Here is a 23,862-nt window from a genome sequence, read left to right on the forward strand (position 1 = left end):
CTGTGTAGACCCATTTATTTGTAAGTATTAGTTCATATACTGAGTTTCGGACTAGAATTTCTTCCCGATCTTTTGGATAGAATTTCTTTCTGGCCTTAACAAAATTATGTAGAATTTAGGAACAAAGATGCATCCCAGCATCCCAGCAGTGGATGCCAAGATGGAGAAGATCTCCACAGCAACCATGACCATGCCCTTGGTGCTATGATATACAGGGATGAAGCTGATCCAGACACTGCAGAACACCAGCATGCTGAATGTCAGGTACTTGGCTTCATTGAAGGTGTCAGGCAGGTTTCTCACCAGAAAAGCCATAGTGAAGCTTCCCATGGCCAGGCAGGCCAAATATCCCAGGACACAGTAGAATGCAGTAACTGAGCCCTTGTTGCACACAATGATGATATGGCCATGTTCAGAGTGTGCATCAATATCCACAAATGGAGGAGAAGATCCTAGCCAAATTGCACACAGAATCACTTGGAATAGAGAGCAGATGGGAATGATGTAATTAGGTACCCCTGATATTAGGATATACTTCATCCTTCTTCTGGTACCTGTGAGATTGAAAGCCAGAACTACAGTGATTGTTTTTGCCAGAACTGTGGAAATAGCCACAGTGAATACAACTCCAAATGTGATCTGCTGCAGGATGCAGGTGGCTGTGTTTGGTCGTCCAAGGAAGAGCAAGGAGCAGAGGAAACAGAACATGAGTGATAGAAGTAAGAGGTAGCTGAGGGTTTTGTTATTGGCCTTTACAATAGGAGTGTCATGGTGCTTCACGAAGACCCCAAGAACCACAGCAGTGAATGCCGTGAAGCACAGGGCTATTAAGGCAAGAGCCATACCTAATGGATCTTCATAGCTCAGAAAGACCACAGCTTTGTCTATACAGTGGTTCTGTTCAGGGTTGGCATACTGCTCCTCTGGGCACATCACACATTGATCCACATCTGATGGAAAAAGGGAGGTTTTATTAGTAGCGTTCAGCATTTTATTGATAGGATATTAGAGAAACGTTGCAGTATGCACATTTTAATACTGTTTTTGTAACTCACGGACAGCGTTGCACAGCAGTGTTTTTATTTGATCATACTCATTCTCTTTAAAGAAAAAGCAATCATTTCTATGTTTATTGAATTTTGTTGATGATATCATTTATAATGTTTTCTGTCAGTACAGTTTTCTACATTGTTCTTCATGTTATACTTAAATGACTTAGACTCTTGAGTTCAGGAAAGGTAAATTAATTAGTGACAGTGTACTTGAGTGTATTTTAAAATAACAAATTCTGTATGTTCATTGTGTCCTGAGGTTGTTGACTGTTTTATCACTATTGCCTCTTTGACAGAAAAAGACTCTGCCTTCTAGTGGGAAATGACCTGTTGTAATATTTTGAGGTTCAATTCAGTAGCCCAAACACACTCACATAAATGTAATGAGCAGGTTGTATGTGTGGTTTATATTATTTTGTGTGTGAATGCAGAAGTAATAAGAAATCTTGTGAATCGGAGTTTTATTGGAGTTATAAAGAGGATGTAGTATGTGAGAGTGAGAGTTGAATGACATATTAATATAGAGTTAATGATTGAAAACTGCAACATATTAAATAACACTGTTCTCAGTTTTGTGCTTATCTGGTCATAGGGACCAAGACTCATGATACTTGTTAACACTGAGAGTAGAAAACTTTGATCTTACTGAGCACTAAAATTTTTCATCTTGATTCCATTTTGTTTGGAATCATTCAGCCCATTCCTCCTCCCTTCCTTTAATCTCTATGGGACTCAGACTCTGTGAGTGGACTCAAGGGTGAAATACACATGGAAAAACAACATGAGCAAAATAACACAAGGATTCCAATAGTGCTAACCAATATTTTTTATTTTCCCTTAATACTTCATTCATAAGTTGCAAGATCGATCCAGAATGGCAACTGATATATATGTATGTGAAATTTCACCCAGTCATTGGATAATTGCAGAAAGTGATGATATGCTTCAAGCCATTTCATTATTTTTATGTAGAGGAATGTATTTATGGATAGATATATCTAGTTAATGTTTTTAAACACCTTAACTAGTTCATTCAACTGTCAAGAGAATATAAATATTTCTCAGAAAATTAGAATTCAAATTCCAGTACTTATGTCTGGTGTCTCAAAACTGCATGTAACTTGATCTACATGTGTTTCTGTAGCCTCTCACCTACATCTGCACTTGTGACATGCATCTACCTTCCTCCAAAACATAAACCTAGTTAAAGTGATAAGAATAGTTTTTTGTAATTTTGTGGAATATATTAATTTAAATCTCCTCTACTACTACTTGCTTTTACATTGAAAACAATTTCATCACATGTGGTTTATTTTAGAGAATGTGGTATGTTGGAATGCATGTATATAAGAAGCCATTTTCTAGGAGTTAGATACCTACTCCTTCTACATGGATCCTGGGCATGTATTCAGTTCGTCAGCCCCAGTGTCAAGAGATTTAGATTCTGGGTCATCTCAATTGCCACTAGTGCCCTTTAAGAACTTTCAGTTAGTTATATAGAATAACAGGCAAAATACTTGAAAAATTATCCATTGACTATTTGCATTTAGTCACTGCTAAATAAATAATCTTGACTAACACGTTGTGTGTAGATGGTGATAATATTTTGAACTAAGTTCCTTCTGTATCAATTATTCTAAGCTATAATATTATTACATTAATTGGATGCTGTATATAAACTACTGATTCCTAGAATCCTCATATTTCCTACGTTATGTCTGAAGAATCATCCGCCCCCATACTTAGAATTACATAACATCAGACATTTGAAAATTGGTCCTTGGATATTACAAAATATCTTCCACCTAATTCTTAGATTATCATAATTATAAGAGAAATGTTTTCCCTCTATATTAATATAACAGAGAACTTGTATTTGGTACCCAATAGTGACATGACAGGATCTAGCACGTCTGATGCCATATTCTGTACTGCATGGAATCCTGTATCTATGTGGTGTGCACAAATCATGTAGGGGCACATAAATACATGCAAAGAGAATAAATAAGCATTTTAAAAGATCCATGACTAGAATCTAATCTACATAGAGTTTTACTTTTTAAGTATATTTTATTAATGTATTCATATTATATCTAAATCATTATCCCATCCCTTGTATCCTCCCATTCCTCTCTCCCTCCCATTTTCTCCTTACTCCCCTCCCATATGACTGTGATGGAGGGGGACCTCCTCTTCCTGTTATGCTCATAAGGTATCAAGTTTCTTCTTGGTAGCCTGCTATCCTTCCTCTGAGTGCCACCTGGCTTTCTCATCCAGGAGATGTAGTCAAATATGGGGCACCAGAGTGCATGTGAAAGTCAGACCCCACTCTCCACTCAATACAAGTGGATGAAAGACCTCAACATAAAACCAGAGACACTAAGTCACTTAGAAGAAAAAGTGGGGAGGAGCCTGAACACATTGGCACAGGAGACAACTTCCTGAACAGAACATAAACAGCCTAGGCTTTAAGGTCAACAATTAATAAATGGGACCTTATGAGGCTGAGAAGCTTCGGTAAGGCAGGAGACACTGTCAACAGAACAAAGTGACAGCCTACAGACTGGGGAAAGGTCTTAACCACCCCTACATCTGACAACGGTTTAATTTCCAAAATATATAAAGAACTCAAGAAATTAAACACCACAAAACCAAATTACCCAATTGAGAAATGGGGCTCAGAACCAAACAGAGAATTCTCAACAGAGGCCTATTGAATGGATAAGAAACACTTAAAGAAATGCTCAAATTTCTCAACAGAGAAATGCAAATCAAAACAACTCCGAGATTCCATCTTACACCCATTAGATTGGCTAAAATAAAAAATTCAAGTGACCCCACATGCTGGCGAGAATGTGGAGAGAGAGGAACACTCTTTCATTGCTGATGGGAATGCAAACTAGTACAGCCACTTCGAAACTCTATCTGGCACTATATCAGAAAACTGGGAATAGGGCTTCCTCAAGACCCAGCTATTCCACTCCTTGAAATATACCCAGAAGATGCTCCAGCACACAACAAGGACATATGCCCAACCATGCTTATAGCAGCCTTATTCATAATAGCCAAAACCTGGAAACAGCCTAAGTGTCCCTCAGTAGCAGAATGGATAAAGAAACAGTGGTACATTTACACTACGGAATACTACTCAGCTATTAAAAACAAGGGATTCCTGAAATTTGTAGACAATTGGATTGAACTAGATATGATCATAATGAGTGAGTTAACCCAGAAGCAGAATGAGTCAAATGGTATATACATAGAGTTTTAGAAGAGATAAGTCATTAAGAATATCTATAAAATTCATGGAACTGAAGGTTGATTACCAAAATATTCCTCTGCCATCTGAAAATGAGTCACAGTGTCCATAAGGGTTTATTGTTTGCTGTTGTTTAAGAAATTGTTGATATTTGTATCTCCACAAAGACCTGCATAGGAAAGTTATATATATATATATATATATATATATATATATATATATATATATATATATATATATATATATATACACACACACACATATATATAATTTTTCTCCTGTTTTTTTTCACAAGTGATTTATCTCAAAGTGGGTAGGAGATGATGATAAATGTGAAGGTTTCTGTACAGCAGCAACACTCACTTGTCTCATTAGAAATTTCATTTTCTGGGCATGGGCTACATTCAAAACAGCAGGTGGCCATTCCCTCTTTCCAGAATTTTCTGAATCCAGGACCACAGTCAGCACTACACACAGAGGGCAATATCTGAGAAAAAGTAGACACATGCTCATATCAGATTTTTTCACCTACTTCTTCCATATATATTACATTAGCCTGTTGAGTTATGAATGACCTTATTCTATAAACACGAACTGATGGAGCACATGTCACTTAGTACATTGTATAATGTCAAGCACATAAACATATGGAAACAAAATTGATGAAAAATTGAGTTGTTTCCCAATTCCTAGAAAAGAAGTAACAAGAATTGATGGTGTTCTGTATACAAACACTACAGAACATCAGCTGGATTTTTCTAGCTAATGATTGTCAAGTTGACACCAAGTACAGTAAAAAGATAGAGGAAAATTACCTGAGAAGTTAGGTCCAGCAGACTAGACTGTTCCCATATTTGTGAGGCATTTCATTCAGTGGTAATTTATGTATGAGTTATCATCCCACTGTGGGAGATGCTCTTTCTAGGCAGGGATCTATGAGAATTCTAGCAGAACAAGTCAGTACACAGAGCTTTTTCAGGGTCTAGATTTAGTTCCAATCCACAGATGCCCTGCCTTGTCTTCCTTTGACAGTCATGGGTGAGACAAATCAACTCTTTCTTCCTTTTGCTTAGGGTCAGTATTTAATCACAGCAACAGATTAGGTGTGTAATACTAAAAGACTCATGCACCCAGGAAAATTTATCCTAGAATCTCAGAAACCAAACATGACCTCCAGTAATCTGACAGTGTAAACTTTGACAAGTTGAGTATAAAGAGACAAAGAAGTGAGTGGGCAAATCCTGGTTTATTTGTAGTAAGAAAGTGCTGAATTTCTGTGTATTGAGCTGTAGGGTGGAGTGTTTCCTGAGGTCAACAGGCTCCACAGGGCCTGTGAATATGAGAACACTTGAATAAAGTTTGTTTAATTTAATTTGAAGAAATTTAAGTTGAAATAAAATATTGAACTTGAAGGTCATTTGCATGACAATGAACATTGAAATTGGGGACTGCATGGATAATTGGTCCGTTTCTTCCTTCCCAGTTTGAGTACTTCGCTCTATAGTTGAGTTGAATTTTGTGATGGATCAACCTTATTGATATATGTATGTTGAGTCATGCTTTTATTCCAGGAATGAAGTCATGTTCTGCTAAGAGAGTGATCTTTCTCTTTTGTTGCGGAGTTCTTTTGGTAGGTGATTAGTCAAGATTATTCAATGCATAGCCGGTGTAGAGATGATTTTCTAATAGTTTATATTACACTTTAAAGCAATGCATTTCCACTACTCTTATAGAACAGCTCTCTTCATGTATGTGAATGAGTTTCTCTTTTCCCTATGGAGGCAAGAAACCTGTCTTTCTCATAAGCAATTCTTATTGCCTTTGTGTTTCCATTAGAGAATGTGACTACTACAATTCAGTTATTTGTTATAATTATTTGTTAATTAATTCTGCATGTTATTACTGCGATATTGATTCCTTTCTAATAGATGTTTTTCTTTCTGCCATCCTAGTGTTGTCTTTATGTAGCATTGGAAACTTTTGCTCATCATATTTATATTTGTGAAGGAGTTCTTAAAGTATCATTTATAGCTCTGTTTCAGTGCACATGAATTTTGTAATTATGTTCATTATTGAACTTTGGTCCCTATCCTTCTATTATTAGATATCAAAATACTATGTGTAGTAACTAGCCTTGACAATTATGTGCCTAAATGTTTGACACACATCATTGTTACTCTTCTCCTTTAAGAGCCTCCATAGTGGAATCTTCAATTCTTCATGTGCTGCTATTCTATGAATGGGGCTTTATATAGAAGCATTCCATATTCTCATCTTGGTTCAAAGCAAAATTAAATAATATATATCAAGTTCTGGCTCATTTTTTGTGGTGATGTATACCTTTAATCCTAGCACTCAGGGAGGCAGATGCAGGGCAATTGCTGTGACTCTGAGACCAGTCTGCTCTGCTAAGTGAGCCCTGGCATGCCAAGGCTACACAGAGAATCCTTATCCAGAAAAACAAAACAAAACAAAGAAACAACAACTAAAAACAAAGTTGGACCATTTCTGATGTTGAGAGGTTAGTACTTAACAAGTGCTCTCTCTGTGTAGCCACAGATCGTTTTTTACTTAAGAAATTTAAAGCTACATTTTACTGGATACAACGTAGATGCCTTCAGTCTGTCCTTTTTCTCTCATTGTGGCGATGGTTTGTGAAATTGACCTGCTCATCATATGCCCTTTGTATACTCTGTATTTCATTCTTCTTTATTGTTTTATCTTCATCATACTTTGATCATTCTAACTCATATGTCTTGTTTTCAAGTCTTTGCATCCAATCTTCAACTTGAAATATTCTTTTGGTGAGAACACTGATGCTTTTATTTGATTTACTATGTTGTTCCCTTCCCTATTTTAGTTTGATTATTTAACAACATTTTGTATCTTCCCTGCCTTCTTGTTTCAACTCTTCACTCAGTGTTTTTTGTATCCAAGTTTTCAACATCTCATTGTTTGCTCTCAAATTTGATTCGGATTCTTAATTCTTCGGGAACTCCTATAATTTTTTTATATTACATAATTTAAATATTACATCATGGCTATCTTAAAAGGATTCAATATAGCATGTTATCTTGACCAAAAGCCAATTAAAAATAAACTGATGCCCATGGAATTAATGGTTCAAAGACGTATATCTTGTGAATGGTACAGATGTAGTTAAAATATATATTTGAATGTAAGATGAAGCTCAGTTATAAGAACCAATGAAATTAGGTATTGTTTTTAATGCCCAGCTACAGCAAAATTATTTTTCCCTAATTTTATATCATTTTTTCAGATTACATCCTGATTTTTACTACTCACTTGTATCTTCATGTTCCCATGATCTTTCTTCTCCCCTATTTCTCTCCCCTAGACCTCTGACAACAGGGGACTTCCTCCTTCACCATATGGCTACAGCATATAAGGTCTCATCCTGGTGCCTTCTTCTCCTTCTGTTTTCCAAAGGGCCTCCCACCACATGGAAGTGATCAATTATGGGGAAATATAGTTTTCGTCAGAGGCAGTGTCTACTGTACACAAAACTGAGAGATAACGAGTGGTCTAATCTCCAATTATTCCATCCCACTCTCTGTACCCTACCAGGTGTCCAGCAGCAAGTCCCAGCATCTGTGCTAAACCACCCCTGGGTGGAGCCTCTCATAGGACATCAATTTTGAGTTGATATCCTCTTATAAGTGAATATACACCCTGCCTGAATTTCTGGGTCTCTGTTACCTCACATTGGATGACCATTTTTAGCTCCATACATTTTCCTGGAAACTTCAAGGTTTCCTTGTTTTTAAAAGATGAGTAGGATTCCAATGTGTAAATGTACCTTAGTTTCCTTACACAGTCTTTGGTTGAGGTGCATCTAGGTTGTTTCCAGATTCTGGTGGTTTTAATCATAGTTGAGCAAATGTCTTTGTTGTATAATTGAGCATTTTTCCATATATACCCATGAGTGGTATAGCAGGGCTTTAAGTATCACTATTCTCCATTATCTGAAAAAGTGCCAGATTGATTTTTATACTGGTTGTGCAAGTTTACACTTCCACCAGCAATGGAAGAGTGTTACCCTTTCCTCACATTCTAGACAGCAGTTGCTGCCATTTGAGTTTTTTGTTTTAGCCATGGTGGTGGGTGTAAGATGGAATGTCAGAAGTGATTTCATTTAGCTCTCACTGATGACTAACATTCAGCATTTTTAAGTGTTTCATGTGGAAAAACAAAAATCCCAGAATACCTAAAACAAACCAGTACAATAAAAGATCCTCTAGAGGAATCTCCATACCTGATCTCAAGCTGTACTATAGAGCAACAATAATTAAAACAGCATTGTACTGGCATCAAAATATGATGGTTGATCAAGGTATCAAATTGAAGACCCAGAAATAAATCCACACACATATGGACATTTGATTTTTGACAAAGAAGCCAAATCTATTAAATGGAAAAAGATAACATCTTCAACAAGTGTTTCTGGTATAACTGGATGTCTACATGTAGAAAAATGCAAGGACACCCATATTTATCACCATGCACAAAACTCAAATCCAAGTGGATTAAAGACATGAACATAAAACCAGAGACAATCAATGTTAGAAGGAAAAGTAGGAAAGTAGGAAAGAGCCTGTAAGTAGCACAGGAGACAACTTCCTGAACAGAAATCCAAGAGCCAAGGCAATAAAGTCAACAATTAGTAACTAGGACTCCATGAGGCTGAGAAGCTTCTATATGGTAGAAGATACTGTCAAGAGAACAAAGCGACAGCCTACAAATGGGAAAAGATTTTCACCAACTCTACTTCTGACAAAGGACTAATATCCAAAATATATAAAGAGTTCAAGAAATTAACACCACCAAACCAAATAATCCAATAAAGAAATGGATCTCAGAACTAAATGGAGAATTCTAAGGAGATGAATATTGAATGGCTGAGAAATGCTTAACATCCTTAGTCAACAGAGAAATGCTAGTCAAACTATGTTGTGATTCCATCTGACACCCATCAAAATGGACAAGTTCATAAACTCAATTGACAGCACATGTAGGCAAGTACGTGGAGAAAGGGAACACTCCATCATTGCTGGTGGGAGCGCAAACTTGTACAACCATTTTGGAGATCAATCTGGCTCTTTTTCAGAATACTTAAGAATCCCTTAAGACCCAGCTATACCGCTCCTTTTAATATATCCAGAAGTTGTTGTACCACACCACAAGGACATATACTCAACCATATTTATAGCAGCCTTATTTGTAATAGCCAGAACCTGGAAACAACCTAAATGTTGCTCAGTCAAAGAATAGTTAAAGAAGCTGTGGTACATTTGCACTATTGAATAATACTCAGCTATTAAAAACAAGAGAATCCTGAAAATTGTGGGCAAATGAATGGAACTAGGAATGATCATATTGAGTGAGTTAACACAGGCTCAGAAAGACTCACATGGTGTATACATGCATATAATTGGACACTAGCCCAACAAGGATGTCCCCTGAAAGTCTTAACTAACCATGAGACTAGGATAGATAAGGGGACATCCTATTGGGATTCCAGGTGAGCAAAGTACATGAGAATAGGGAAATAGAAGGATCCAGTGGGTCCTAGGAACCTACAAGAAGCACATCATGATCAGCAGATCTGGAACCAGGGTGTCTGCTTAAGCTACTGCACCAACCAAGACAACATACACAGTAAAATTTGGACCCCTAATCAGATATAAGCAAGAGACAGGTCATTATTCTCAGTCATGTGGGAGTGAGGACTGACTCTGACATGAACTCTGGAGCCCCATATTTAGCCATTTCCCCTTGGTGAGGAGGTCTGGTAGTACTCAGAGAAAGAATAGGAAGGCTACCAAGATGAGACTTGAAAGGCTGTGACCATATGGGGGAGGAGGTCCCCCTCTGTCTGTGAAAGAAGGACAGTGGGAGGAATGGGAGGAGAGAAGCAAGGTAATTATATTGAGATGTAATTTGAATAATTAAATAATAATAACAAAGAAATAAATTTTTTATGACCAGTGATTGTTATGTTCTTTATTTTGATGTTGGTTGTGGTAGTGTGTTTTCTGGATTTGTTTTGCTAAAGTAATGGTAGCTATTTCCTGTGTTTTCCTTAGTTTAGTTAGCCTCTGGTTTGGAGTTTTCCTCTTATCATCTTCATTAGGAATGGATTTTTGGATAGGTATCATCTAATTTTATTTTCATGTATTATCTAATTTTCTTCATCCATTGTTAAGAAAATTTTGCTGTGCATAGTCATCTGGACTGGTATGTCTAGACTATTAGTGTTTGCAAGACCTCTGTCCAGGCCCTTCTGGCTTTTATGGCCTCTGCTGAAAACTCAGATGTGATTCTGGTAAGTTTGCAATTGTAGATTACTTAGCCTTTTTCTCTTGGTGCTTTTAACATTTTTCATTTTCTGTGCATTTTGTGTTTTGGTTATTATGTGGCAACAGGATTTTCTTTTATAGTCTACCCTCTATGGTGCACTGCAGACCTCTTGTATGCTTATAAGCATCTCTTTCTTCAAATTGCCAAAGTTTTCTGCTATTATTTTGTTGAAAATAGTATCTTGGGCTTGATCCTTGCATCTTATGTTTTTTCAATTCCTTTTATTCTTAGGTTTCATCTTTTCATGCTCTACTTGATTCCTTGGGTGCTTTATGTCAGCAACATTTTCTTTGATGGTTCCATCAAGTTATTCTATTGTATCTTCTATACCTGAGATTCTTACTTCCCTGTCTTGTACTGTGTTGGGTCTGCTTGCCTCTGCAGGTTCTGTTTTCCTCTGTAAATTCTCTTTTCAAGATTTCCTCAGTTTGTGCTTTTATTAGTTTCCATTTTCATCTTCAGGTCCTGAGCTGTTTTATTTATTTCCTTCAACTGAATGTTTGCATTTTCTTGAATTTCTTCCCGTGATTTCTTAACTTCCTTTGTACTGGCCTCTGTCTCAGCCTAAGTTCCCCAAATTGTTTGGCTCTATCTTCCTGTATTTTTATATGATTTACATTTCTTTCATCCATTATTATCTTCATTTTGAAGAATTAGAGGTCCTTTTCTTTGCTCCAGTTGTCAGAGAGTTTCCAGATCTGATTGCTTTTGTATAACTTTGTTTTGGAGATGCCATATTATTTTGGCTTTTATCATGTTTTGTCCCACTGGCCTTTAGTTATCTTGCTGTCTCTGATGTGTGGTTGTGGTTTCTGTTGTCCTTTTCTGACTGTTGATTTTGTTGATTTGAATAATGCCTCTCTACCTTATAGTTACTTTTTTGTTTTGTTAATTTTTTTGAAGATCTAACTCTTGTTTTTGTTTATTCTGTCAATTGTTCCCTTTGTTTCTAATTAATTGATTTCATCCACAAGTTTGATTTTTTCCAGCCATCTACTCCTTTTGGGTATTTCTCATTCTTTTTTTCCTAGCACTTCCAGATGTCTCTTTAAGTTGCTTGTATGAGCTGTTTCCAATCTCTTTATGAATGCACTTCTTTTCTGCTTAGTAGTGCTTTCAATGTATCCCATGAATTTGAATAGGTTGTACCTTCATTTTCATTGAGTTTTTGGAAATCCATAATTTCTTTCTTTATTGATTCTCTGTCCCAGTTGTCATTCAGTACAGAGTTTTTCAGTTTCCATGTGTATGTAGGCATTTTGTTATCTCTGCTATGGTTCTGGTCCAGCTTTATTTCATGGTTTTCTGATAATATTCAATATATTATTTCAATCTTCTTGTATTTGTTGAAGCTTGCTTTGTGACCTACTATTTGGCCAATTATGAAGAAGGCTCCATGAGGTGCTGAGAAGAAGGTATAATCTTTTGTGTTTGGATGGACATTCTGTAGATATCTGTTAGGCCCATTTGATACATGACATCTCTTAGTATAATTACTTCTCAGTTTAGCTTGTGTTTCATTTCATTACTTACCCACTGATTAATGGGTGGGAATGTTTAAGTCCCCACTATTAGTATGTGGTAAAGATGTCTGGTTTAAGCTTTATTATTGTTTCTTTTACAAATGTAGGTGCACTTTTATTTGGGGCATGGGTGACCAGAATTGTGAGTTCATCTTGGTTGAGTTTTCTTTTGATGAGTATGAGGTGTGTTTCTTCATGTCTTTTCTCTAATTTTGGTTGAAAGTCTATTTTATTGGATATTAGAATGGTTACTTCCACTCTTTTCTTCTGTCTGTTTGCTTAGGAGAACATTTTACAACCTTTTACTGTGAGATAATTTCTATCTTTGTGGCTGAGTTGCATTTCTTGAATGCAGAAGAACATTGGGTCTGCTTTATTTATCCATTCTGTTAGTCTATTTTTTGGTTTATTGGAGAATATTGACCATTGATATTTAAAGATTTTTATGACCAGTGAATGTTAGGTTGTATATTTTGATTTATGTGGTGGTAGTGTGTCTATCTGGTGTTGTTTTGCTAAAGTGAAGTTATCTATTTCCTGTGTTTTCCTTGTTTTAGTTAGCCTCTTTGGTTTGGAGTTTTCCTCCTATCATCTTCTATAGGGCTGGATTTTTGGAAAGGTACTGTTTAAGTTTATTTTTTTCATGGAATATCTCCTTTTCTTCATCCATGGTTATTGAAAACTTTGCTGGACATATTAATCGAATTAATCTGTAGAGTGTTAGGGTTTGCAAGACCTCTTCCCAGGCCATTTTGGCTTTGATGGCCTCTGATGAAAATTCAGATGTGTTTACTCCCAGACACAGAGTCAGAGATATAAAGTATAGATGGAGCTCTCAGGCACACATCCAGTCTCTGGGGTCTGGGCTCATGCCCACAGGGACACAGCAATGTCTTTGTGGCCTAGTTTATGTGGCCTGAGGCCAGACTCACCATGTTCCAGACAGTGTGGACCCATCTCACCCAGGATACTAGAGCTTTGATGTTCTGAATCTCTCAACCCAGTCCCTAGGCTCAGTCTCTCTGATCATAGAACATGATCTGTGCTGCCATCTTGGATCCTCTTATAATAATTATCAATTTGTTGCTTAATATGACATTGAACATTCTTTCATTTAAGTCTATAACATTAGAGTTATGTTATTCATTTCCATATCTTCATATTTTTGGTTATTTTTTTACATTGGGTTATGAATATAGGTAGCAGAGCATTGTTTATATTGTTTTGAGTTCTGTATGCTCTTCCCGTGGTTGCTTATGTAATATTCTACTAAGATGTGGTTATACCAAAAATGAGTGTTCATTTCTACTTACAGAATTGATATATATTTCAGTTGCTACACCTTCAGCTCATATGTTCTTTTCCCTTAGATAGACTTTTCTCATCACACTGAAGAGAATAATTTACTATAAATTTTATATTTTCTGAGCAATAGGACATATCACTTGATATCAAAATTGAAGACATTCCTGAAATTAAATCTTTTAAAAATTCAATGACCTTTGGGGTTGGGCAATTTCCAGTGAATACCTTAATATCACCCACATCACAATTCATAGCTATAGTATACAAATCACATATCATGTGAAATTTCTTTTGATAAAGCCACATTTGTATTCCTATCAATTCACCACATATAGAGAATTAAAAATAAAACCCCATTATTGATTGGAATGAACTATATCATAATTCAGGGGGTTAAATAAGATTCTTCTGGTGAAAAATTTCTTCTCTAGTGTATGACTCAGGGCTGTAGAGATGTTACATTGTCAGTAAAAATTATTGCTCAAGAAGAGGACCCATGTTTGATTTTGAAAACCAATTTTTTGGTTAGAAATCCACCTTAAGTTCCCACGAACCTGCATAACTTCTTAGAATCCATATGCATTACATGTGCCAGTATTGCATAGACATATATACAGATGCACCATTCATAAACACGTGAAAGAAAAAAATTAGTTGAAAAAAAAACCAAGGTTATAAATCTTAGAAAATCTAAAATGGTTCATGAAAATTTACATTCATATAGGTAAGCACTTAGAATTTAGAAGCTCGATCTAAAAAGGCTTGAAAAGTATTACATAATAAAATGAATGATATTTTTTCTTTGCTCCATCCTTTCAATAACATCAGTATCTTTGAAATCTGTGCCAGAGTCCCACAGAAGTGGGAAAATCATTGTGTTGTAATAAGATTGGAAACAAGAAACACTTGCTCACTTTAGAGCAAGTAATATAAAACAGTAGTAAAACACAGTGTTATAGTTATATTAAAAACTAGAAAGAGAGGCTGGGCAGTGGTAGCACACTCCATTAATCCCAGGGAGGCAGAGGCAGGTGGATCTCTGTGAGTTTGAGGCCAGCCTGGTCTACAAAGTGAGTCCAAGACAGACAAGGCTACACAGTGAAACCCTGTCTTGAAAACCCAAAACAAATCAACCAACCAACCAGCAAACAAAAAACCAAAAAACCAGTAAGAGATCTAATATTTTAAATGTAACTATATGGAAATTGAATGTTCAACATACTAGTAAATATATCACATCAAAAGAAAAAATAAGAAACAAAGTATAAGAGGACACCTTTTGATCCCTTATTTGACAATCTATTTTATTTTACTAATTTAGAATGTGCACACATGACACTGATGCCTGGTTAGTCAGGAAAATCAGTACAATCAGTTCAAACGTACCTTTGTACTTCCTTTGGCCCACTCCATCATCTCTGTAGATAAATGGAGCTTTTGGCCATTTGGAAAATAGGGGCTGAAAGTTCCAATCTTCACCTTAATTCCAATACCTTGTTGCCAATTGGAAATATAGAAAATATCAGTTTCCCATTGCAGTTTTTCTCTTTGGTTCATATTTACTCTGTCACCGACTGGATTTGTGAAGTGAATGTTCATCAGAATGTCATAAAGCTGAAATAGAAATAGCATGCTTTAGTGCACAATCCCTTTCTTGAAGCCAGACAGTGTAATCTCACATTATTTTAAAGGTAAATTCAATGAACATATCCAGGAGCAAAATCTCAGTGGTAGCAACTGGATAAATAAAATTAAAATCTCTGTGACAATCTGGAGACCTAGAGATATGGAGGCCTTCTGGGAGCATGTGGGAGTGAGTCTAGGTAAGAGTCCTAGTAGCAAGGGTCATGGATGGAGACTAGACACAACTATTTGTGGAGGGAAGGAAACACCATCCCACCCAACAAAACTTCAGCCCAAAATTTACCCTGCCTATGGAAAATGCAAGGATAAAGGTAGCAGTGAGATTGAGGGATGTCCATAAAATTCCAGGACCAACAGGAGACACACCCCCATGGGAGAAAACCAGACCCTTACACTATTAATGACATTTTTCCATGCTTGCACATGGGAGCCTAGTAAAGCTATTCTCTGAGACCCTACACCCAGAAGTGGATAGAAACAGAAGCTGATATTCACAGCCAAAGACAGGGTGAAATGTATGAAGTCTAGTGGAAAAGTTGGAGGAAAGAAAGAAATATCTGGGAGTAACAGAGTTCCACAAGTAGGCCAAAATAGGAAGCTAACCAGGGCACAAAGTGGTTGTGGAGATTGAAACACACACTGAGGATCAAGCATAGACTGTGCCTAGGTCCCCTACACAGATAAAGCCAATGGGCAGGTAGGCTTATATGTGCTCCATAATAAAGAGAGAGCAGGATGTCTCAGATTAGGACTCAGTTGGATCTCTATGATCACTACTTTTTAGTGGAGTTGCCTGACCTGGCCACAGGGAAGAGGAAATGCTCAACCCTGATGCAGCTTAATGAGCTTGGGTGAGTGGGTAAGAGGGATCGTCTTTTCTGAGGAGTAGGGTAGTGGGGATGGACATAAAATGCGAATAGCCGACCCTCAGGATATAAAGAGAATAAAAAAATTAATTAAATTAAAAATTATCAAAATGTTACTATAGTTTTATAGCTCTCAAGAGTATACTACAAAACACAGAGACATACTTGCAGAACCAAACGACATATGTATCAAAGTCAATAGGCATCATAAACAACATTCCCTACCACACACTAGTGCTTTTACATTTTACATTTTTTCCTGCTATTTCCTTTTTTATATTTAAATAATTGAATCAGATTATATCCCAATTGTTATCTCCTCATTTGTATCTTCCCATTACCCTTTTCTCCCTCTTTCACCCTACAAAGCTTTATATTTCATTTCTACTGCACTCGCATGGCGCCTGTGAGAGCCTTATAAAAGTATGTCTTTGATGACTTCAAATATTATACAACAGAAGAAACAGTACCTTAAAGCACTGATGATTGGAGTTCTTCCATGCGCTTATTTCCTGATGAGCTATGTAGTGAAATAACCACTCATGACTGGCATGAGCAAAGGCGTACACAGCATTGTATATGTCATAACTGCTACCACTAAAGGCCATGTCAAAAGTGTGTTCCATTAGCCACTGCAATGTGGCATTGGATGAGCAGTTCTTCATTGTGTTACAGTTAGATGCCAAGGCTTCACAGCTAAAGTCCATCCACTCCAGGCTTGCCAGGTATTTGTCAGAGTATTTGATAGGGTTCACTGTCTGGACAAAAGTTTTGAAAACTGAAATATCTGGACGATGGTGTTCAAAGGTAAGAGTCCCATGAAATGAGTCCAGTGTGTAGTCCCTCTTACTTATAGTGGCATCCCACTGAGAGGTTGTGATCCATATTCTCTTTATACCTAGAGATTCCCACCTTCTTACACTCAAAGCTAGTGTATACTCTATGTCACCATAAACAATGACCACATTTGTGGAAGATGTCATGATTTTGTTGTAATACACTTCTGCTCTTGACATGTATAACTCCATGTTGACTGGGATCATGCTCACAAAGGCAAAGCAGACTGTGTTTATTTCCATCTCTCTCCTCAAATATGAGAGAAATTGTATGCCCTGATCATTGTCTGAGATGACTAGTCCAATCCAGTTCCATCTGAAATAAAGTAGGAAGGAGACCATGGCCAGGGCTAGAGGCATGTCCTTAGGGCCCATCTGATATAGAAGAGGAAATTGTTCATGATCACTTAGGACAGGATGGAAAGGCCCAAATGTAAGCAGAAAGACCTAGGACACAGGTAATAGCATGAGGCAGCAAGAATATACAAGAACTTGTAAACACATTTCTCTTCAGAGGGTTCTAGAGAAACCAATTAGCTCTTATGTCTTCCCTCATCTCTATTTCAAAGAAGGACATGTGGGTGGAAGACCTATCATGTCTGTAAATAGTAAGGCCTTTTTAACAAATAGATTGATGGAATCATGAGGTTATTCTCCTCCTTAAATTCTTCTTAGAATTTCTGAGTCCTACCACAAGAGACATGATATCAAAAGTCCCACTCCAAAAAACTCTCACCTTGTAACCTAGGAAGAGGGTCATGAATGTCTGTATTGTTGCTGTTGTTTCCCAGCTTGTTCCTGTAAGTAACACTGCGCACAATGTGTTTCTTGTACAGTCATAATTAGGTAGAGCATTATTTATGACCATACGCATATAACTGGTGAATTGTGGCAGTGTCTTACAACCAAACTCAATGTAGTCAAGCAGAGACATATTTGGTAAAAGAACAGGGTTCCTGTTGACTTCATTCATGGAAAAAGCCAATGCAAAAGCAAATCGCTGGCTTTCTGGTGTTGTGCTGCAAAAGGAAACAGTGTTTATTATGAGCAGATATAAGCAGCTAATCATTTGTAATGAATACAAGAAATATCATTTATTGAACAGTATTTCCTCCCACCTCCAAAGATTGAAAAAGATGTACTCTGTGGTGAGATTATAATGACATAAGAAGCTGGAAATTATACATGCTTTAAACACTTCTGGGAATGTGACTCCCATTGATAATATATGGTTTTGACATCTTCTACAGAGACTGTTTCTGTGTCTTGCTTTTGGATGCTGGCTCAGAAGGTAAAGACATGAGCACATATTTGACAAAAGAGAAATTCTCAAAATCTTAATTTGAAATTATTGAGCAATATAAAAATATATATGACTGTGAGATGTCTTAGGTTATTATAATGAAATTAGCTAAGGCAGTAAAAGGAAGAATTAGGAGTGTACAATAGTCCTTATCAGGGGCTGCTTTTGGCTCCTGTACTTAAATTTATTTATAATTAGTGGCAATATATTTAACAAATCACCTCATTTCCATCTCCATCTCCTGTGTTTTTTCTTCCAGTTTAACTACTAGATTAATAAAATCCTTTTGTAAATTTTAGTGTTATGCAAAATATTATCTCTAAAGAATAATTGATAAAAATATGTATGTACATGTTTGTGTGGACAATCAAAATTTTAGGCCACAATATGATAATACAATTCCTGGTTTGCTCTAGATTATTGTGACTCAAATGCAGATGCACATACTTGTTTCTGGTACTGAGATCAGAGAATAAGATCCCAAGACACCATCCAATGATGATTCACCTATTTTTTTCCCATACACACACATATGATGTACTCACACTGAGCATACGCTGGTAACACAATTTTTCTACTAGAAGACATCCTAAACTAGATGTGGTGGCACATGCCTTGTAATGACAGCACTCAGGGAGGCAGATGCAGTCAGATTACTGTTAGATTGAAGACATCATTTTCTATGAAATGAGTGCAGAACAGCCAAGACATTGCCAAAAATTGTCTCAAAAAACATTATTTTGACCAACTCTCTGGTAACACCAACATAACTGTAGCTCCCTACTGAGAACCAGGAATATTCAGAAACTGCAGTGAACTTTGTAAATGCCATAATTTGTATTTATAAAATAGAATACAAAAATGGGTGCGAATGTTAATTTTTAAATTAAAATAGGCAACATATCAATTGTAAAATAATAATATATTGCAGTTTTGTTTATGAGAAAAAAAATAACTCCTGTGTCTTCCGTGTCAAGCCCTATCTAACTAATATACATCAAATTTCCTACATCATTTTGAATGATTCACTCAGAATTAAATACAGTCAGTTTCCATATAAAATTTGTATCTCTGTGGTGTTTTTATTTATAAAAAGAGTTTCTATTAGAATATCCTTTACTTATACAGAGAACATTTATCATTGAGATTTTCAGTAACAGAAAAAAGAATTCAGATTCAACACTTGTGCTTTCAATCACTATATCCTACAACAAATGTTGGGAAACATCAATTATTTCAACTGCATGCCTAGCTTAGCTGTCCAATGTTCTGCGTTTGAAACAATTGAGAAATTCAGATACTTCATATGAATCCTATATTTCTAAAACATTCAGCTATGGGTAGCAAAATTACTGAAAGAGAAATGAAAGAGGTAAATATTACTGAAGTCTCAGTAAATAGACAATTCATACATGAAGGGAGAAGATGTATGGTTATTAAATAATGGCAAAATTGAATTAGTAAGTAGTTTCTCTCTCTGTTCTCAAGTGTTGCCACCTATCACATGACACAACTGCCACTCAACCAACCAAAAAAAGGGATGTAAACTATAAACATTATGAGGGATAGCCTCTCTTTTCAAAGAATCCAAATCTATCCTTTACAGTCCAAGAGTGTGAAGCGCTCACCTTGGTTATATAAAAAAGCTAGTCTTTGTAAATCTATACCAGTAAGTATGGAGCAACAGGAACATTGTTCCCAGTAACCTGATCTCTTACTTCCGTTCTCAGTACATCTTCAGAAACCATAGTTTGACCACATGCAAAGAATTGAAGAGTGTCTTTGTATCTATGTGGAAGCTCTCAAGAGCCATGTGTAGCACAAACACTACTAACACAAACACTACATGCACTAGGAGATACAGCAGACTGTACAGTCATTTACTGTAATGCACTTAGGATAAAACTTGTTGAACTATATGGGATTGCTTTCAGTCATACATCCCTGGCTATGGTATAATGGAAACTTGATTAGGAGGACTATATATTTTGGGTCACTGTGGGAGATGTTTTTTCTGACAGCCTACAGCTTTAAATAAGGTGCCTAACAGAAATAAAATCAGTTAACTCCTGAAAAGAATTAAAAGCAGAAAAAAATGAAAGTGTCTGTAAAGTAGTAATAATTCACGCTTGGTATGCATGCTGTGAGAATAGGACAGGAAACTCAAAGTATTGCTATTATCCTTATCAAATACCTCATGAAATATGTGTTAGGATATTTATATGGAAGATTTTAAAAGCACTTACAATTTATTCAGATATTTGTTCCAATGCTCTCTGCCTAGTTTCTCAGTGGTTGCTTGAATGAAGAAGACACAATTTGCCCCCAAGTCCAGTTCTTTGTCTTCCTTCAAATTCATTCTCCAATAGCACCTAGGATGACTGAAACTGGCCAGGAGAAGGGGGACGTTCAGTAGCAAGAAATGGAAATTCAAAGCACACATACTTGTCCTGCCTTAAACCTGGGCAATGTGGAATCTGAACCACCATCAGTACATCAAATGAGAACCTATGTTTTTTGACCTGCTTTTATTTCTCTGGTCAAAGAGATTCTAGCTGTATGTTCTTGTTTCCTTGTTTTCCACATTGGTCCTGATTCCAGGAGGAATTTTGAACACCCTCTTCCCTTGGGTTATGCACCTGATGTCCACAGTCCATAGGAAAAGCATGGGTAGGTAAATAAATATGTGAATAATTCAGTCCCAAGTTCCATGAAATCATTCATGTTTTAAAATTGGAAGCCTCTGGGAGAAAAGTCTTTTGTTCAAATTTGTTCCTTGGAATGTCCTAACAAAACCATTATATGAGTAAAATTATAAATGATCTCAGCGTATTGTGTGAGATGATAAACAGTGAGACATGCAGAAATGGTCACGGAAAGACTTACAACACTCCAATTTATGCGGACACATTGGGAAGTGTATTGCAAAATCCAATTCAGAGAGATCTGTACACATTTAGAACAATTGAGACTCAAAAAACAAGCGTATTGGGGACTATGCTACACTTTGCAATGGTACAGATTATCCAAACAAAGCCTTTGCTTCCATTGTCTTGAAAATCAGTTAACAGGTCCAATATAAAAATCTACTCAGTATTGCTATATCAAAAATTATCTATCTTGTTTCCAAATTAAAGGTTGATATTAAAGGTTCAGCAAGATCAAGAGAGAACATCAGATCTGTGTACCTTGTTTCAGATTCTAGAAAATACCAAGCAGTCCTACACTCAACCACTCATTTTTCATGGGAAAGTAAGTTGAATATTTGCCTTCTAAATCATTATCTCCCTCCCAGATTCTCCATTTTCAAATTCAATGCTGTGTGCTGACCCACTTTTCCCACATTACTTTTAATTTATTACATTCTTTTTTCTCGTTTTACATTCCAGTCATGGCTGTGAAGAAGTATTGTCTTGAGTATCTAAGAAGCAAATAACAACTAGGAAGGAATACTGGGCTTAATCTGTAAACCCTTATGTAATTTTCTGTTCATCTACTGATGAGTTAGTTTAGGCTCATCACCCTCTTGAAATACATATGGAGTTCAAGAAAAGCAGGACAAATGCAGAAAATTGTCAGGTTTTGTGCTGATATAGCATATTTAGCATTTGAGATGAGAACACAAGGTTTGTATATTTCTCTGTGTCTTGTTGTATAGTTAAGAAATATCATTTAACTTATACATGACCTGTGGTCCTGTGATGAGCTCTCCTGGGGTGCTAAGACATGGATAGGAAGGAAAGTCACCAGAGAAGGCTTTCCTAGGAAGACAGAAAAAAATCATCTCTTAAGCTGGCAAGTGAAATTTCCACTATGTGATATGGAGCATGGTATCCAGTTTTAGTGTGTAATAATAATTATTCATTTATTTACACATTCATACAGCTTAGTGGGATACCTTATGGAACAGGCACTCATACATGTCAGGTACCTAACAAGCATTTTTTCTCTCTGTCATCCGTATCTAGGATTAATCTTACTACTGATTTCATTTCTCAATTGAAAATCCTCCCTTTGATTCTATATCATTTGAGAGTTTGTGCTTGCTCAATTTCTTCAATAACTGTCGTATTTTCTTCTGTATTTTTCTAAATACTGTTTTCACCTGTCACTCACATCCCAACACCTTCAGCCATTTTCAGGCATAAGTACAGCCCATACATGGCCCCTGGCTGATGTTGCAGTCTCATTAAACCCCCTTTGGCACATATTCTTAGGCTCTGTTGGTCTTCTTGTGGAGCTAGTGTTCCCTCCAAGGCCTTCTTTCTTTCCACTTTTCCACAAACTGTGTGCTCTCCCAGATGTTTCAATGTTACTCTCAGCATTCATTTCTATTGATTTCTTGGTTGATCCTCTTAAAGGACAGCTATGGTAGGCTCCTGTCTGTGAGTGCATCAGAGTATTGATAATAGTGTCAAAGGTTGGCTCTCATGCATCGTGTTGCTATGAATTACTTGGACATTCAATTAATTTTTGCTTGCTTTTTATTTTGTCACATCTTACAGGCAGGGAAAATTTTGGTTGAAATTATTTTTTGGGTTTGTTTATGTTTCCCACTCACTACTAATAATGCAATCTAACTAGAGGTTGGCCTCTTCAGTCTACATGTGCCCTGCTGGTAGGTTAGCTGGAGTCACCAGGATATCATTTGGTATTGCACTGATAAATGAAGAGGAAATTTCCTAATCGTGCTCACCTCTCCTCTGCACTCCTCTGTGTCTTCTGGTCTCCAGCTGAATTCCAGCGTGATAGCCATCTCCACAGGTATTTATTGGTGATGCCCCTTCATATCTAAATCCCCACCTTTATCTTCTGATTCTAATCAGATTTTTCTTAAAGATTTATTTATTTATTCATTTATTATGTAAATAGTGTTCTGCCTACTTGTATGCCTGAAGTCCAGAAGAGGGCCCCAGATCTCATTGCAGATGATTGTACACCACCACGAGATTGCTGGGGATTGAACTCAGGACCTCTAGATGTCCAGCCAGTTTTCTTGACCTCTGTGACATTTCTTCATCCCGATATAACCATGTTCATATTTAAAATATTGGTTAAGTAAAATTTTTATATGATGAAAAACATTTTCTTCAATATATTCATTTTTATTTTCTCATTTTTGTATAAGTGATGAGTGATTAGAACTTGAGGATAAGAAAACAAAACTGGGAGATGGAGGTGAATAATGAGAGAGTGGAAGAGGCTTAGATTATATTCAGTTGTTCATTTACTCATCTTTACAATAATCACTTGCTTGTGTGTGTCCTACATTTAAAAACAAATACCAATATTATACATAATATTTTACCTTTATTTATTTGCGTAATGTGTATGTGTGTGTGTGCCACTTCATAGCCTTGGTAAAATGGACTCAGTGATGGAAGTCAGGGCATCAGGCTTGATGGCAGTCTTGGCTGTATTGCCAATGCTGGCACCCATCTTTAGTTTCTCTGCCATCAGCCTCCCCAGGTTTCAGATATTTCCCACCAACCCAGCTTGAAGCACAAATTCCAAATTCCCTAGAAACTCTGATGTAATAATGCCCATTTTCACAGGACTGGAGACAAACTCCAAGTCATGTGTATGTGAAATAAGTATACTACCTCTGAACCAAGAGCCCTAATATAGAGGGAGGAGAAGGCAAACCAATAGGAAGGATAGAGTCCAAAGAGCAGGCAAATGAGTCAGAGAAA

At 36.6% G+C, this 23,862-nt stretch overlaps 1 protein-coding gene across 1 annotated transcript; it reads right to left on the minus strand.

Annotated features, from left to right (window-relative positions):
• LOC311590795 (vomeronasal type-2 receptor 116-like) lies at window positions 1-20,528 on the minus strand (the record flags this gene model as incomplete). The annotated part of the gene is made up of 6 exons (XM_084770054.1): window positions 1-950; window positions 4,675-4,798; window positions 14,907-15,134; window positions 16,501-16,788; window positions 17,603-17,885; window positions 20,416-20,528. The coding sequence occupies 6 exons, from the start codon at window positions 20,526-20,528 to the stop codon at window positions 52-54; spliced, it is 1,935 nt and encodes a 644-aa protein (XP_084626180.1). The 3' UTR covers window positions 1-51.
• Between the last annotated feature and the right edge of the window lie 3,334 nt (window positions 20,529-23,862).

This window comes from Acomys minous (assembly GCF_964271855.1).
Source record: "Acomys minous genome assembly, chromosome: 20".
Taxonomy (NCBI): domain Eukaryota; kingdom Metazoa; phylum Chordata; class Mammalia; order Rodentia; family Muridae; genus Acomys; species Acomys minous.